The 17586-nt window shown below is 40.9% G+C and overlaps 1 protein-coding gene across 1 annotated transcript; it reads left to right on the forward strand.

Annotated features, from left to right (window-relative positions):
• Positions 1 to 580: 580 nt before the first annotated feature.
• LOC132779213 (vomeronasal type-2 receptor 26-like) lies at positions 581 to 6653 on the forward strand. The gene is made up of 4 exons (XM_060782910.2): positions 581 to 1378; positions 3342 to 3560; positions 4121 to 4247; positions 5706 to 6653. Exons 1-4 carry the CDS (start codon positions 581 to 583, stop codon positions 6605 to 6607), a joined length of 2046 nt encoding a protein of 681 aa, XP_060638893.2. The 3' UTR covers positions 6608 to 6653.
• Positions 6654 to 17586: the final 10933 nt, after the last annotated feature.

Consider the following 17586-nt stretch of genomic DNA (forward strand, 5'->3'; position numbering starts at 1 on the left):
ACAGTATGCTTAAACTGCAGAGTTGCTCTGGAGCAGCGGTTCTCAATCTGTGGGTCCCCAGATGTTTTGGCCTTCAACTCCCAGAAAGCCTAACAGCTGGTAAACTGGCTAGGATTTCTGTGAGTTGTAGGCCAAAACACCTGGGTACCCACAGGTTGAAAACCACTGATCTGGAGTTTCAATCAAACTCCATAGAATCCCCTGACTTCCTTTAATGGGGGACTAGACTGGATTAACCCAATTTACCTTTTGATAAGGACCAGATGTCCCTGGATGTTACAAAGGCTGGATGGCCATCTATCAGGGGTGATTTGAATGCAATATTCCTGCTTCTTGGCAGGGGGTTGGACTGGATGGCCCATGAGGTCTCTTCCAACTCTTTGATTCTATGATTCTATGAAAGACTGCCAGGAGCAACTTCCTGATGAGTGCAGGCTATTCCATACCCAAGGTATGGTAACATAGTACTGAATGAAAACATGTGCTATCTTTTTCCAATACATTTTCAAATTCACAGCTCACATATGGTTCATTTCTCCCGGCCAAGGACGAGATGGAACAACTTCCTTCTTTTTATCCCATGGTTACCAATGAAGACCTTCAGTATACAGGGATTATCAGTTTACTTAAGCATTTTGGATGGAGGTGGGTGGGGCTCTTTGTAGTGGATGATGACAGTGGAGAACGGTTTTTGGAGACCATGGAGCCTTTGCTTTCCCAAAATGGAATCTGCACAGCCTTCACTAGTAAAATCCCAAACCAGCAACGTTTTCATGAGTCCAAAGAACAACATTATATGATCGGTTTTCTGTATCAGATGTTTAATGTACCCCAAATTAGAATACACGTACTCTACGGAACATTCCTTACAATTATGTGGCTGCGGTATTTTGGTACCCATAAAATTCTTCCAGTTGAGCTCCAGTTGGTTGGAAAAGTGTGGATTACAACTGCTCAGGCCGATTTTGTACAATCAAGCCTTGGCTGGAATAAAGATATGCAAGTCTTCCAAGGGTCCCTTTCCTTTATGCTTCAGTCTAAGGAAGTTCCGGGGTTCCAGAGATTTCTCCGCACCATCAAATTGGATTGGACAGCAGCAGATGATTTTCTCAAATTGTTTTGGGAGGAGGCATTTGATTGTTCATTTCCAGACCCGAGGATGAGGTACCAGGTCTCTGGAACATGCACTGGGGAAGAGAAGTTGGATAGCCTCATTGGGTCTCTTTTTGAAATGCACTTGAGTGGACACAGCTATGGCATTTATAATGCTGTCTATGCTGTGGCCCATGCGTTGCATGCCTCTTACCTATCCAGATCCAATCACCGAGGAAAGATACATGGCCTAAAAGAGGTCCTTCAGGACCTGCAATCTTGGCAGGTAATGCTTCTGAATTAAAATATATTTATTTACGTGGTTAACAACTATTATTTCTCTTCTTCTTTGGTGAATGGTGTCCCACACAGTATCAATAGAAATTGAAGGGCATCCATATCACTCTTTCAGTCTTAAAAACGTGACTAACAGAAGTTTGATAGAAACAATCAGAGTCTTTTTCTAAATGCAAACATTACTGGGTAAAATTTATCAAAAATGCACAGAATCTGACCCACTCTTCCGTGGTGCAACAACTACAGACACTTGTCATCACTGCAAACAACAAAACCACATCACACAGTGAATTCAACTGGTAGAAAAAATTGTAACTGGGCAAGATCATCAATTAAAAACATTGTAAAATTGTGAAAAAAATGCACAGAATTCAGAATTAATTCTACTTTATCCATGATGGGAGAATATATATATATTTAAATGAAATAAAGTGGTCAATAAAATCAATGGGACTTCCTTTACTTATAATTCCTACCTCCCATTTGTTGCAAGGGGTGTCAGAGGGGTTGCCAAAGACTATCAGAAAACACAATATTTTCTGTTGGTCATGGGGGTTTTGTGTAGGAAGTTTGGTCCAATTCTGTTGTTGGTGGGGTTCAGAATGTTCTTTGATTGTAGGTGAACTATAAATCACAGCAACTACAACTCCCAAATGTCAATGTCTATTTTCCCCAAACTCCACCAGTGTTCACATTTGGATATATTGAGTATCCATGCCAAGTTTGGTCCAGATTCATCATTGTTTGAATCCACAGTGCTCTCTGGATCTAGGTGAACTACAATTCCAGAACTCAAGTTCAAGGCCCACCAAATCCAATATTTTCTGTTGGTCGTGGAAGTTCTGTGTGACAAGTTTGGTTCAATTCCATCTTTGGTTGACTTCAGAATGCTCTCGATTGTAGGTTAACTATAAATCCTAGCAACTGCAATTCCCAAAAGACAAAATCAATTCCCTCCCCCCACCTCCAACTGCACCAGTATTCATATTGGGGCATATTGAGTATTTGTACCAAATTTGGTCCAGTGAATGAAAATACATCCTGCATATCAGATATTTACATCACGATTCATAACAGCAGCAAAATTAGAGTTACAAAGCAGCAATGAAAATAATTTTATGGTTGGGAGTCACCACAACATGAGGAACTGTATTAAGGGGTCGCAGCATTCAGAAGGCTGAGAAGCACTGTGCTATGGGATATATGTGAATGAATTTGGACCCAGACATATTTTTAAAATATAGAGTTATATTCATGAGCACTTTTATAGTGAAGGCTGTATTCAGATGGCAGAATTCTAGCAGTTTGATACCTGTGATGGTTCAATTCTTTGGAATTCTTGAGTTTGTAATGAGCACCTTCAAACTCAATTTGCAGTAGAATGTAATGCAAAGTGACTTCCTACTAGCCTTTTCATGGCCACCACCACCACCACTTTGCATTATATTTGACTGCAAATCATTTTTTTTAAATGCACATCTTCAAAATTGGGGTGTGCATTATATGGCACATTATGCGTAAGTAAATTTGGTTAGCTATGAGTTTTTTGGGCTGTATGGCCATGTTCCAGAAGCATTCCATCCTGACGTTTCACCCATATCTATGGCAGGCATCCTCAGAGATTATGACTGCCTGAGGATGCCTGCCATAGATGTGGGCAAAACATTAGGAGAGAAAGTTTCTAGAAAGTGGCCATACAGCCCAGAAAATTCACAGCAACCTAGTGATTCCGACCATGAAAGCCTTTGACAAGATATTAAATATAGGTATTTTCCCATCTCTATCAGAGAGCTCTATTGCCACAGAAAATACAAATGCCAGGTTTCCATTGGATGGAGAAATGGCAGATAAAGTGGTGTCAAATGGACATAATTCTGCATTGTGGATGGTCTCAAATACTTCCCTATGTTTCTATTTTCCCTTTCCTAATTTTTTCCCTTTTTTCCAAGCAGCTGCATCCTTTTCTTCAAGGGATATCATTTAACAACTCTGCTGGAGAAATAGTGTCTTTGAGGGGAGTGAACACTGGATTTGATATCATGAATTTGGTTATCTTTCCAAATCAATCCCTCACACATGTGAAAGTGGGGCAAATAGATCCTAGCTCTTTCAAAGGAAAAGAATTCATCATTGATAATCATATGATTACCTGGCCCTCAAGCTTCAACCAGGTGTGAATCACAGCACATTTTGGTAGATCAATCATAACAAAAAAAATCTATGTTCATCACAAAAAACCAAATGTGTCATCTCTGGCATGTGGAGGTATGACAAATAATTGCAGAATAAAATTGGGTATGCCTGATAGTAAAGGTAAAGGTTTTCCCCTGACATTAAGTCTAGTTAAGTTCAACTCTGGGGGGTGGTGATCATCTCCATTTCTAATCCAAAGAGCCAGCGTTGTCCACAGACGCCTCCAAAGTCATGTGGCCAGCATGACTGCATGGGGTGTCGTTACCTTCCCACTGGAGCAGTACCTATACCTCTACTCACATTTGTATGTTTTCAAACTGCTAGGTTGGCAGAAGCTGAGGCTAACAGCGAGAGCTCATCTCACTCTCTGGATTCGAACCGCTGACCTTTTGGTCAGCAAGTTCAGCAGCTCAGCGGTTTAACCCACTGTGCCACCGGAGGCTGCTTGGGCATGCCTGATATTTTTTGTTTATTTGTATATCTCCTGTTGATCAAAACATATTTGTCCCTTCTGAGTATTTTTCATCCTTATGGACAGGTCTTGCCTATTTCTGTCTGCTGTGATTCCTGCACTCCTGGTTATCAGAAGAAAAAGAGGGAAGGAGAAAAATTTTGCTGCTACGATTGTGTTCCTTGTCCAGAAGGAAAGATTTCCAACCAAACAGGTAAGCATTCAGCTAGAAGTATTAATGCAGATGATTGGTAGATTTGCCTTCCACATGCCTATGTATTATGTAAACATCCAATAAAAATCCTATATTAATTTTGATTTTTTTTAAGCATGTTACAGACAACTGTGACATCAACAACAAAAAATCATACACACACAAATTCACATGTGTAAGCCTGGATATTTTCAGCATCACATTTATACTCAAGTTATGGTGAACTTTTCTATCTTACCTGCTGAATAAGAGAATGGGATCATATGTAGAATAGGCTGGGTGTCTTACTTCAAGACTTGATCCACTTAGATCAGTGTTCCTCAACCTTTCTAATGCTGCGACCCATTAATACAGTTCCTCATGTTGTGGTGACCCCCAACCATAACATTATTTTCTTGCTACTTCATAACTTTTATCCTGTTGTGAATTGTAATGTAAATATCAGAAATGCAGGATGTATTTTCATTCACTGGACCAAATTTGGCACAAATACCCGTTATGCCCAAATTTGAATACTGGTAGGGTTGGGGGGGGGGGAGGGTTAATTTGATTTTGTCCCTTGGGAATTGTAATTGTTGGGATTTCTAGTTAACCTACAATCAAAGAGCATTCCACCAACAATGGAACTCCACCAACTTATCACAGAGAACTCCCGTGACCAACAGAAAATACTGGAAGGGTTTGGTGGACATTGACCTTGAGTTTTGGAGTTGTAGTTCATTTACATCCAAAGAGCACTGTGGACTCCAACAATGATGAGTCTGGGCCAAACTTGGCAAGAATACTCAGTATGCCCAAATGTGAACACTGGTGGAGTTTGAGGAAAACAGACCTTGATATTTGCTGGGATTTATAGTTTACCTACAATCAAAGATCATTCTGAACCCCACCAACGATAGAATTGGGCCTAACTTCCCACACAGAATCTCCATGCCTTGAAAGAACTTGCTGGCGCGATCCTCCCTCCAAACTTGCACACTCTCCCTCGCCCACACATGCACACCCTGCTGCCATGTGCTGAGCACGCCTGCTCTCCCCTCCCCTCTTGGAGTCTCAAAAACAGCCCTTGGCTGAGAAGCCGGTTGAGAGGTCGGCCAATCACAGCGGAGGAGGGCTTTTGGTGGGGGGATTCACCATCTGTTTCCAAAAAAGAAGAGAAGGACAAACTGAGAAATCTTCAGCCTTCTCTGCTAAAGGGGTTCCTAAGACCAAAATATATGTTTTCTGATGGTCTTTGGTGACCCCTCTGAAACCCCCTTGTGACCTCCTTAGAAATGCTGACTTAGATGTTCACATATCAAACTAAAGAGCTATTAAGAAATAATTAATTCAATACAGTACCCTCAGAATAGGGATAATCATAAACAATAGTCTCAATGTTCAGCTTATTGATGGAAATTAGTCTCATGTTATATGTGATTCAGCACCATTAATAGCCTTTCTTTCCTTTTTCTCAAGACACGACTGAGTGCTTTCCATGCCCGGAAGATCAGTATGCAAGCAAGGACCAAGATCGATGCATTCATAAAGTTGTAACATTTCTATCTTATGAAGATCCCTTAGGAAAATCTTTAGCTTCAAGCGCTGCTTCTTTATCCCTGTTCACAGTTCTTGTACTTGGAATTTTTGTTAAATACAACAATACTCCCATAGTCAAAGCCAACAATCAGAAACTCACCTACACCCTCCTTTCCTCTCTCCTGCTCTGTTTCCTGTCTTCTTTCCTATTCATTGGTAAGCCAGAGAAATTCCACTGCCTTCTCCAACAACCATTTTTTGGGTTCATCTTCTCGGTTGCTGTTTCTTCTGTGTTGGCCAAAACCATCACCGTGCTTGTAGCGTTTGTGGCTTCTAAGCCAGGATCCACTATGAAAAACTGGTTGGGGACAAAAGTAGCCACCTCCATTGTCCTTTCTTGCTCTCTTATTCAAACAGGGATTTGTATCATCTGGCTTGGAACATCTCCCCCATTCCCAGATTTAGACATGAACTCAGTAGCTGGAGAAATCATTGCACAGTGTAATGACGGGTCTGCCGCCATGTTTTATCTTGTCTTGGGTTACATGGGACTTCTGTCCATCATCAGTTTAATTGTGGCTTTCCTAGCCAGGAAGTTGCCAAATACTTTTAATGAAGCCAAGTTTATCACCTTCAGTATGTTGATTTTTTGCAGTGTTTGGTTGTGTTTTGTCCCAGCCTACCTGAGCACGAAGGGGAAATATATGGTAGCTGTGGAGATTTTCTCTATCTTAGCTTCCAGTGCTGGGTTGCTCTGTTGCATCTTCCCTCCAAAATGTTACATTATTCTGTTTAAACCTGAGCTGAACAGCAGGGAACAGGTAACCAGGAGAAAGACTTAGGTGAAATTTGAGGATTTTCACATTTTTGCTCATGTATTCAAAGTCTTTTACTCTCAAGTTAATTAAATCGCTAGTAGAACAAAGAATTGTTCTTAAAACATCTTCTCAAATACCAGCTGTATAAGACTCAGTATCACAAATGGTGTTATTGGCCATCCTCGTGTAATCATAAACAAACAAACAAACAAGCAAACAAATTGCTGGGGCAGAATACAAGCTAGATGTAGGTGTACATGAGTGTCTTGTGCTGTATTCATCCAGCCACTTTGTAATTTGTTGTACATTTTAATATCAGAACAAAAGGTTGTTTTCGTTTTTCTGTTACAAAGCCTTGTCTTTTCCCATTCATATAAACAATAGCACACTGATACTAAAACATTATCAACATTAGATATGCAGATGATACCACTTTGATGGATGAAAGCAAGGGGGAGCTGAGGAGCCTGATGAACAAGGTGAAAAAAAAAGGGCAAAAGCTAGGTTGCAGTTAAACGTCAAAAAACACCAAGATTATGGCATCCACACTGATTTATAACTGGCAAATAGAGGGAGAAAACATGGAGGCAGTGACAGACTTTGTATTTCTAGGTACAAAGATTACTGCAGATGCAGACTGCAGCCAGGAAATCAGAAGACGGTTACTTCTTGGGAGGAGATCATTGACCAATCTTGATAAAAGAGTGAAGAGTAGAGACATCACACTGGCAATGAAGATCTGCATAGTTAAAGCAATTGTATTCCCTGTAGTAACTTATGGATGTGAGAAATGGACCATAAGGAAGGTTGAGATAGATGCTTTTGAACTGTGGTGTTGGAGAAAAATTCTGAGAGTGCCTTGGACCACAAGAAGATCCAACCAGTTCATACTCCAGGAAATAAAGCCTGACTGCTCACTGGAGGGAAGAATATTAGAGGATTACTTTGGTGACAAAATGAGAAGACAGGAAAACTTGGAGAAGACAATGATGCTGGGGAAAATGGAAGGAAAAAGGAAGAGGGGCGACCAAGGACAAGGTGAATGGATGGTATCCTTGAAGTGACTGGTTTGCCCTTGAAGAAGCTGGGGGTGGTGATAGCCGACAGGGAACTCTGGCATGGGCTGGTCCAGGAGGTCACGAAGAGTTGGAAGCAACTGAACAAATAAACAATAACAAAACACTGATACGTTCTCTTATTCTACTGCAGCAGAGTATCTGGAGTTTATTCCTTTCTTGTCTACTCTCAATTCCTTCAGATGCCTTGTTTAGGGGAACAAGAAGATTAAGTATGACTCTTTCACCCTAGTCTTTCAACCCCAAAAGATTGGGTTGGGGGACAACTAGTAGATATTTTCTCAATAGAAGTATTGACTAATGTTCTAAGTAATGGTCTAAGCAATGCTCCAGTTCCAGTTTATTGTAATGGCAGGTCTACATTGGCCAGTAAATCCGGGGTCAGTTTGGAGTTGAAATGCTCCATTCTGGCCCCAGAGGTGCCCATGTGCACCATCCCGAGCCTGTGATGGTAGTGGTAGTATCACATGGAGCCCTTTGTCCAGCTGGGTGTGATGTCAGCAACACAAAAGGTGAAGTGATGGTCAAGTGAAACCAATTCATTCTCATCCTGGCTGGACCATGTGGATGTAAACATGGCACTGAAGCAGGTTCAACAAGGTGCATGTGGCCAGGGCTTGTTTGAATCATTATTGCTCTGGATTCACCAATCAGCGTAGAGTCACCCTGACAGAGTTATAAATAGATAGAGGACCCTGGGTGATCTGGCATCATGTCATTGAGTCTGAGAAAGAAACCCACATGACTCCTCTGTTATCACACCAAAACAGACATGAACACCCTAGTACTGCGTCTTCTGCTGTATAAGTGGATTGGATGGAAATATATGCTTCCCTACTGATGTCTTTCCTAATCAATCCCTTTTTCTTCATTATAGCAGCCATTTCCAAGAACTCTGGGTTTCCTTCTGTTTCCTCTCATTCCTGGAGGCATGTATTGAATGGAGCGGAGACAAATGAGCACTGGTTGATCAAACAGGAATGTACCCATGTTGTTGCTGTTGTGGTTTTCCAGTTATTTCTGTCTTATAGTGACCAGCTTGATGTGACTAGGATTTATGGTTCAGTGCTTCAGCTATTTTCATTTTTGTTGCTAAAGCTTTGCCATCTGCTCTCTGTATGTTTTTGTGAATATGCCCATATGGATGTTTCACACTGTGCGCCTTGCACAGTAATATACGGCAGTGTCTTCAGCTTTCAAATTTGTCAGCAGCAGATATGAAGTGCTGATTGAAGTGTCCACAGAGATAGTGACTCGGCCTTCAAGAGTCTTTAGATAGAAAGTCTCAAAATTATCTGTTGTGATAAGGGCAACCCATTCTAGTCCTTTTCCTGGTGCCTGTCTGATCCAGCTCATACTGTAGTCTGTAAACGTGTATCCGGATGCTTTACAAGTAAATTTTACTGACTCTCCAGGCTTTTTAACTTCAGGACTAGACTGAATGAACTGGATTTGAGATAGAACAGCTGTGGGACAGAACAAGAAAAAAATACTATTAGTTCCTAGAAAAGTCAAATCCAAACATTACATTCTCCTTTGTATAAATAGTACTTTTAGATCTTTTCCTGGAGTTTCAATGAAACAGCACAAATATGGAGTTTTATTATTACTCCATATTCTCCACTTTCTATCCAATCCGTTTGCTCTCTTTGTGAACAAACATATTTTTGACAATATCTATCATTACCTGATAATGAAGCTGCTAAAAGGAGAAGACATGGCAGAAACAACATGATTCCAGCTAATAAAAGGGGAAAAAATGATAACTTTTGTTCAGGGCACTTTTGTTTTAAACCCTTCCCAGAGAGGAAATGCATATTTTCCATTTGCATATGGCTGTTATGGCAGCTTTAAACATACAAGAGCAGGCAGGTAGTTCAGTTTTGGAGGAAATAGAGGCAATCTCCAAGTTACAAACAAAGATAGGTTCTGTAGGTTTGTTCTTAAGTTGAATGTGTATGTAAGTTGGAATAGGTACATTTTTAAAGTGTAACTCATAGACAGACAGACAGATAGATAGACAGATAAAATTTGGATCACATAGGGAATTGTTAGTCCCCCTGTGGTGTTTGTTTTGCTGTCTGTGCCCGTATCCAGAAGATTTCCCCTCACTTACTGTCCCTGTGATAATTGATTTTGAAAATTTTGGCTTGTTGTGGAAACAAGGATTGGTGATGCAGCAGAAACACCTTTCCCCATGATAATAACTCTTCCAGGAGTGGTTTTCCTTCCCTAGGGATTGATTTATCTCACTTTCTGTTATCTCATACCCATTCTTAACTATGAGTCGATTGTAAGTCAGATGTTCGTAACTCAGGGACTGCCTGTACTTAATGATTCACAGGTTCAGGAATCCCAGAATGTCTAGGACATTCTCTCTTCTCTAGGATCCCCCTTCTTTGATTTATTGATTTGCACTTGTGATAGCATTGTGTATAGATTGGGTTGCTTATTTTAATGAGGATCATAGAATCATAGAATCATAGAATCAAAGAGTTGGAAGAGAACTCATGGGCCATCCAGTCCAACCCCCTGCCAAGAAGCAGGAATATTGCATTCAAATCACCCCTGACAGATGGTCATCCAGCCTCTGCTTAAAAGCTTCCAAAGAAGGAGCCTCCACCACACTCCGGGGCAGAGAGTTCCACTGCTGAACGGCTCTCACAGTCAGGAAGTTCTTCCTAATATTCAGATGGAATCTCCTCTCTTGTAGTTTGAAGCCATTGTTCCGCGTCCTAGTCTCCAAGGAAGCAGAAAACAAGCTTGCTCCCTCCTCCCTGTGGCTTCCTCTCACATATTTATACATGGCTATCATATCTCCTCTCAGCCTTCTCTTCTTCAGGCTAAACATGCCCAGTTCCCTAAGCCGCTCCTCATAGGGCTTGTTCTCCAGACCCTTGATCATTTTAGTCGCCCTCCTCTGGACACATTCCAGCTTGTCAATATCTCTCTTGAATTGTGGTGCCCAGAATTGGACACAGTATTCCAGATGTGGTCTAACCAAAGCAGAATAGAGGGGTAGCATTACTTCCTTAGATCTAGACACTATGCTCCTATTGATGCAGGCCAAAATCCGATTGGCTTTTTTTGCCGCCACATCACATTGTTGGCTCATGTTTAACTTGTTGTCCACGAGGACTCCAAGATCGTTTTTCACACGTACTGCTCTCGAGCCAGGCGTCCCCCATTCTGTATCTTTGCATTTCATTTTTTCTGCCAAAGTGGAGTATCTTGCATTTGTCACTGTTGAACTTCATTTTGTTAGTTTTGGCCCATCTCTCTAATCTGTCAAGATCTTTTTGAATCCTGCTCCTGTCCTCTGGACTATTGGCTATCCCTCCCAATTTGGTGTCATCTGCAAACTTGATGATCATGCCTTCTAGCCCTTCATCTAAGTCATTAATAAAGATGTTGAACAGGACCGGGCCCAGGACGGAACCTTGCGGCACTCCACTTGTCACTTCTTTCCAAGATGAAGAGGAAGCATTAGTGAGCACTCTCTGTGTTCATCCACTTAACCAATTACAGATCCACCTCACCGTAGTTTTGCCTAGCCCACATTGGACTAGTTTCCTTGCCAGAAGGTCATGGGGGACCTTGTCGAAGGCCTTACTGAAATCCAGGTACGCTACATCCACGGCATTCCCCGCATCTACCCAGCTTGTAGCTCTATCGAAGAAAGAGATCAGATTAGTCTGGCATGACTTGTTTATGATAAATCCATGTTGACTATTAGCGATGACTGCATTTGTTTCTAAGTGTTTACAGACCGCTTCCTTAACAATCTTTTCCAGAATCTTGCCCGGTATCGATGTGAGGCTGACCGGACGGTAGTTGTTTGGGTCGTCCTTTTTTCCCTTCTTGAAGATTGGGACCACATTGGCCCTCCTCCAATCTGCTGGAACTTCTCCCGTTCTCCAAGAACTCTCAAAGATGGTTGCCAATGGTTCCGAAATGACTTCCGCTAGTTCCTTCAATACTCTGGGGTGTAGTTGATCTGGCCCTGGGGACTTGAACTCATTAAGAGCGGCCAGGTATTCCTGGATGACTTCTTTCCCAATTTGGGGTTGGATGTCCTCCAATCCCTCATCCACTCCATCTTGCTGAGGTTGGAGACTCTCTTTTTGTGAGAAGACCGAGGCAAAGAAGGCATTAAGTAGTTCTGCCTTTTCCCTGTCCCCTGTCAGCATTGCCCCATCTTCTCCTCGAAGAGGTCCTATCGCCTCCTTGTTTTTCCTTTTTCTACTGACATAAGAATAGAAGCCCTTTTTATTGTTTTTAATGTCCCTGGCAAGTCTGAGCTCGTTTTTTGCTTTAGCTTTGCGGACCTTTTCCCTACAGGTGTTGGCTATTTGTTTGAATTCTTCTTTGGTGATTTCTCCCTTTTTCCACTTCTTGTGCATGTCTCTTTTGTGTCTTAGCACAGTTAGAAGTTCTTTGGATCAATGAATTACAGTGAGGGGTAGTGGTCTGAACATGGATTTTTTTTTATAGATTTTTATTGAAGATTTTAAAGGGGGTACATTAAGGGGGATGTCAATCACTGACTACGGTATAAGATAAAAAGAAATAAGTAGATAGAGGTATGGGTAGGGTAGGGGGGGAAGTGGGAGGTAGAGGGGGTTAAAGGGATTTGGAAATGTGCAAGGGTGGAAGTGGGGAGGTGAGCGGGGGGGTGAGGGTTAGAGAGGGGCAATATTGGTGGTATAAGTCTACTGATTGGGGTCCATTGTTCTGGTTAGTATATTTGCCAAATAGGATTTCCTGCGCGGGCTTCTTCTTTTACTTTCTTAGTTAATATTTAGGTAAGTTTTGACTGGAGACCAGTCTGATTTGTTCTTCGTCCTTGTTTGTATACTTTTCAAGTATTCTGTTAAACTGTCCATATTCATTATATCTAATAGTTTATGTGTCCATTCATCCGTCGTTGGGGTTTCTTTCTTTTTCCAAGTTTTGGCCACCACAATCCTCGCAGCCGTCATCATGTGGAAAAGGAGTCTGTCTTTGTTTTCGTCCAACTCGAAATCGAAAATCCTGAGGAGAAAGTATTCTGCTTTCATCTCTTTGTTTATGTTCAATATGTTGTTTGTTAGATCATGAATCTCCTTCCAGAAACTTTTGATTTTTTCACAGGACCACCAACAATGGAAAAATGTTCCCTTCTTTTTCTGGCATTTCCAGCAAAGTCCTGAGACATTTTTGTACCATTTTGTTAATTTGCTGGGGGTAATGTACCAGCGGTACATCATCTTTAGCCAATTTTCCCGTAGGTCGTATGAATTTATCCATTTTAACTTTTTGTTCCAGATCTCTTCCCAATCTCTTGTTCTAACTGTATGACCTATGTTTCTTGACCATGGATTTTAAGTGGATTTTAAGTGGATTTTTTATCTCGTGTCATAAAACTTTAATATGTGTGTGTGTGTACTTACAAAACTAAAGTTCTGGTGGTGAAAATTTCAGAACTCTAACAAAACTCTCAAAATTTCATTATAAATGGCAGTTCCTAATTGGTTCTATCACAAAAATCACCAATAATGAAATAATAATTACATTTTGAAAGTTTTGTTAGAGTTCTGAAATTTTCACCACCAGAACTTTAGTTTTGTAAGTACTTTAGAACCATGGATTGTCCAGACCTAGTGTATACATATATATAATTTAAAATAAATATGTGAAGCCATTCATATCTATAGTTGGGTAACCAAATCAATAGAGCAGAAATGTAAAACTTGGTTTCCTCTATCTTGTTCATGCCCAGCATTATTTTTTAACTTAATTACATTTGGCCCAGCCATAGTTTTAAATGTTTATTTGTGCTATGGTTCAATGTTTATACTATTTGTGTATGAGATTTGTTTTAATTGCTTTGTATTAGTAGTTGTATTTTGCTTTGTATTGTGGTTGTTATTGCTTGTATTGATGTATTGTGGGCTCGGCCTCATGTAAGCGGCACCGAGTCCCTTGGGAAATGGTAGCAGGGTATAAATAAAGTTTATTATTATTATTATTATTCTGTGGAAGAAGGTGCCATCTAGGGGATCTGGGAGACAATACTGTATATACTCATGTATAAGTCTAGGAATTTTAGTCTAATGACCGAACCCAACTTTCTAAGACAAGTTATCCATGAGTCTATGCACATACTATACTCTTTTTTTAAAAAAGCAAAACCTCATATAAGTAGAGTGGCGAAAAACCAGAACCATCCCAGGAAAACCTAAATGAAGCACCAGCTTCCTTCTACTTTCTCTGCCAGGACATAACTTCTGGACTTTTTGAATGACTGGATGGAAAAAATAGTGGTGGTAGTCCTTGCACTCTCGTTCAAAGGAGAGCTGAAAGCAGGACCGTAGCCAGAAAAAAAATTCAGGGAGGGTTGAAAATTTCGGTGAGGGTTGAAAATTTCGGGGAGGGTTGAAAATTTGGGGGGGGGGGTTGAAAATTTCGGAGGGGGGGTAGGGTCAGGCTGAAGCAAAGAGCACAGCAAGGGGCAGAGCAGCCTTTAATAGCTTGCAGCTCCGCCCCTGTCAATCACCTCCACCAAGTCTGGCCTCCTTAATAAGAGCATTCAACCCCCCCCCCCCAACTTGGTTGCTTCGTTACATCAGCTATTGTTGCAAGTAATGACAGTGTGAATAAATTGTCAATATTTGCTTGAGATAGTGCTTGCAGTTCTGGAGGGATTCTTAATTTTTTGCATCTCATAGACTTAACATGGGGATTTGGTTAAGCAGTTAAAATTCATGAGTAAACCAGTTTTTTTTTTTAACCTGAAAAATTTCGGGGGGGGGGAAGAGGTTTGAACCCCACCCCCCCCCCACCACCCCCCCCCCCCCCCCCCCCCAGCTACAGCCTGGTTGAAAGAATAGAGCAGTGGTTCTCAACCTTCCCTTAATACAGTTCCTCATGTTGTGGTGACCCCCAACCATAACATTGTTTTCATTGCTACTTCATAACAGTCATTTTACTACTGTTATAAATCATAATGTAAATATCCGATATGCAGGATGTATTTTCATTCACTGGAACAAATTTGGCACAAATACTCAATACGCCCAAATATGAATACCGGTGAGGTAGAGTTTGTCATTTGGGAGTTGTAGTTGCTGGGATTTATAGTTTGCCTATAATCAAAGAGCATTCTGAACTCCACCAGCAATGGAATTGAATCAACTCCCATGCCAACAGAAAACACTGGAAGGGTTTGGTGGCATTGACCTTGAGTTTGGGAGTTGTAGTTCACCTGTATCCAGAGAGCACTATGGACTCACGCAATGATGGATCTGGACCAAACTTGGCACAAATACTCAATGTGTTCAAATGTGAACACTGGTGGAGTCTGGGGAAAATAGACCTTGACATTTGGAAGTTGTAGTTGCTGTGATTTATAATTTACTACAATCAAAGAACATTCTGAACTCCACCAATGATAGAATTGGGTCAAACTTCCCATATGGAATCCCCATGATGAACAGAAAATACTGTGTTTTGTGATTATCTTTGGCAACCCCTCTGACACCCCCTCGCAACCCCCTCGGGGGTCCCAACCCCCAGGTTGAGAAACACTGGAATAGAGGGAGCTGGTGCTTTTTTAAGGATAGCTAAAAGAGTAGAGGGAGTTGGTGATTCCTGGGACAGACATATTATTACCTGAATCTCTGGTTAATTCTGCATGGGTGAGCTTTTTAAGGAGGCAAACAGTTAAGAAAGATCAGAACCACAGGAACTGAGTTAGTGATTAATATTTGCTTTTACCATTCAGGCAAAAAATGGTAGATATACAAAAAATATTCAAAAACATTCCAATCACCATTAACATCATCATTGTCATCATCAGCAGCAGCAGCAGCATCACTCAGGTTTCAACCCCCATTGGGAATTCTGGATACATAGGAATATTTGCAGTTCAAAACTTATTCCTTATTTTTTAAAATAATAATAATAATAATAATAATAATAATAATAATAATAATAATGGGTTTTAAAAGCAGAGTGCACACATGGAAACTTTTATGTGAAAAATAACATCTTTTTCGGGGAACCCCATCAAATATACAGACTGGTCCAAGACTGGTCCAAGGTTGAAAAATATGAAAAAGCGAGAAGCTAATCAGATCCTTTAAAAGACATTAATATGTAAGGGAGGAACATGAAGAGCCAATTTGTTTTATTGAAATGTTATGAAAGCTCACAGTGATTGGTAATTATGTAGGTAGAGATAAAGGCAAAGCCACAAAGGACTAGATGGAAGTCACCATTTTTGTTGTTGTTTTTGTTGTTCTTTTTTGTTTTTTGTTTATTATGTTTCAATTTTTTTCTTTTTTCTTTTTAAATTTTTTTCTCCATCTTTTTTTCTTTATATAGTTTTTCCTACTTTCCTATTATTTTATTGTTCTCCCACTTTACTTGTAAATGAAAAGAAAAAATTACATTTTCCCCTTTGTGTTCCTCACCCGTGTCCCCCCTTATCCTTAATAAAAATAGATTGAAAGAAAATTGTTCAATTTTCCAAATTACAGTTGCATATAAATTCAAAGATATTCTGTCTCTAATTCACCGGGATTGTGGCGCAGCTGGCTGAGTGTCAGCTGCATTAAGATCACTCTGACCAAAAGGTCATGAGTTCGAAGCCAGCCCGGGCTGGAGTGGGTGTCCAGCCATTGTGTAGCCCGTTGTCGACCTTTGCAACCCGAAAGACAGTTGCATCTGTCAAGTAGGAAAATAAGGGACCACCTTGTGTGGGAGGCTAAATTTAACTAATTTATGAGGCCATAAAGAAAGAAGACTCCGGGGAATGTGGAATGCGGAAGAACTTCATCGGTGTCGTTGATGGACGATGAAAAGCAGCAGCTCCCCTGGCGGCCAGAAAAAAAAAAAAGTTAAACAGCCTTTGTCTGTTAAATGTTGTTTGTCAAACTGGCATTGAATGTTTGCCATATATGTGTTTACTGTAATCCGCCCTGAGTCCCCTGCGGGGTGAGAAGGGCGGAATATAAGAACTGTAAATAAATAAATAAATAATAAATAAATTCACACAACTCTTCACATGCAGCTTTTTATTTTTGGATATATTTCAAAAGAGGAGGTGAAAAAAAAACCTCTTACATCTGTCTCCCTTTGCAAGAGTTCCACAAATCTCTACTATGTATTTGTATGGAAGGAAATCACTGTGAGCCAACTACCACAGTGTCAGATGCCCATACAAAAATCCATGTCTAATGTAATCTCAGTGGAGTATGTATGCAGTAGTGTGGTGGAGGCAGAACAAGAGAGATGCTGAATGTGTGGTCTTCCTGAAGTTGCAGGGCTACAACCTCCATCACTCTTAATCATTGGCTATGATATTTAGGACAGATTGGGTAGTTGTCCACCAGCATGTGGAAGGCTTCTTATTTCAACCCAATTTAGGTATACAACAAAAGAACAATAGATAGTAAAGGAAAAGATGATGATAAGATCCAAGATCTCCCAAGATGCTTTGGTGCTTGCATTCCAACCAGTCAATGGTGGTGTGTGGTGGTGGGACAACTTGGAAATGGATTATGAAAGAGACTCACAGTTAGAGGGTTTCCTTCCTCCTCCTTAGATACGTTGCTTAAAGGGGCTCTGCAGAGCTCTCCAAATGAAGACGACACAAGATTGATCCATCCATCCAGTGCCGGGCCGCTGTGGCTGTCTGGATGAGGAGGAACAAGCTGGGGATCAATCCCGACAAGACAGAGGTCCTCCTGGTCGATCGTAAACCGGATCAGGGTATAGGGTGGCAACCTGTGCTGGATGGGGTTGCACTCCACCAGTGTTCATTCAAAGTGGGCATGTTGAGTATTCATGGCAAGTTTGGTTCAGATCCATCATTGTTTGAGCCATGAATACTCAACATGCCCAATTTGAATGAACACTGGTGGAGTTTGGGGAAAATAGACC

The sequence above is a fragment of the Anolis sagrei genome, chromosome 6, assembly GCF_037176765.1.
Source record: "Anolis sagrei isolate rAnoSag1 chromosome 6, rAnoSag1.mat, whole genome shotgun sequence".
In the NCBI taxonomy this organism is placed as follows: Eukaryota; Metazoa; Chordata; class Lepidosauria; order Squamata; family Dactyloidae; genus Anolis; species Anolis sagrei.

Coding starts and splice junctions, on each gene's coding strand:
- LOC132779213 (XM_060782910.2), top strand. CDS start 581: ATGGTTACCAATGAAGACCTTCAGTATACAGGGATTATCAGTTTACTT. Junction 1,379..3,341: donor AGGACCTGCAATCTTGGCAG/GTAATGCTTCTG, acceptor TTTTCCAAGCAG/CTGCATCCTTTTCTTCAAGG. Junction 4,248..5,705: donor AAAGATTTCCAACCAAACAG/GTAAGCATTCAG, acceptor CTTTTTCTCAAG/ACACGACTGAGTGCTTTCCA.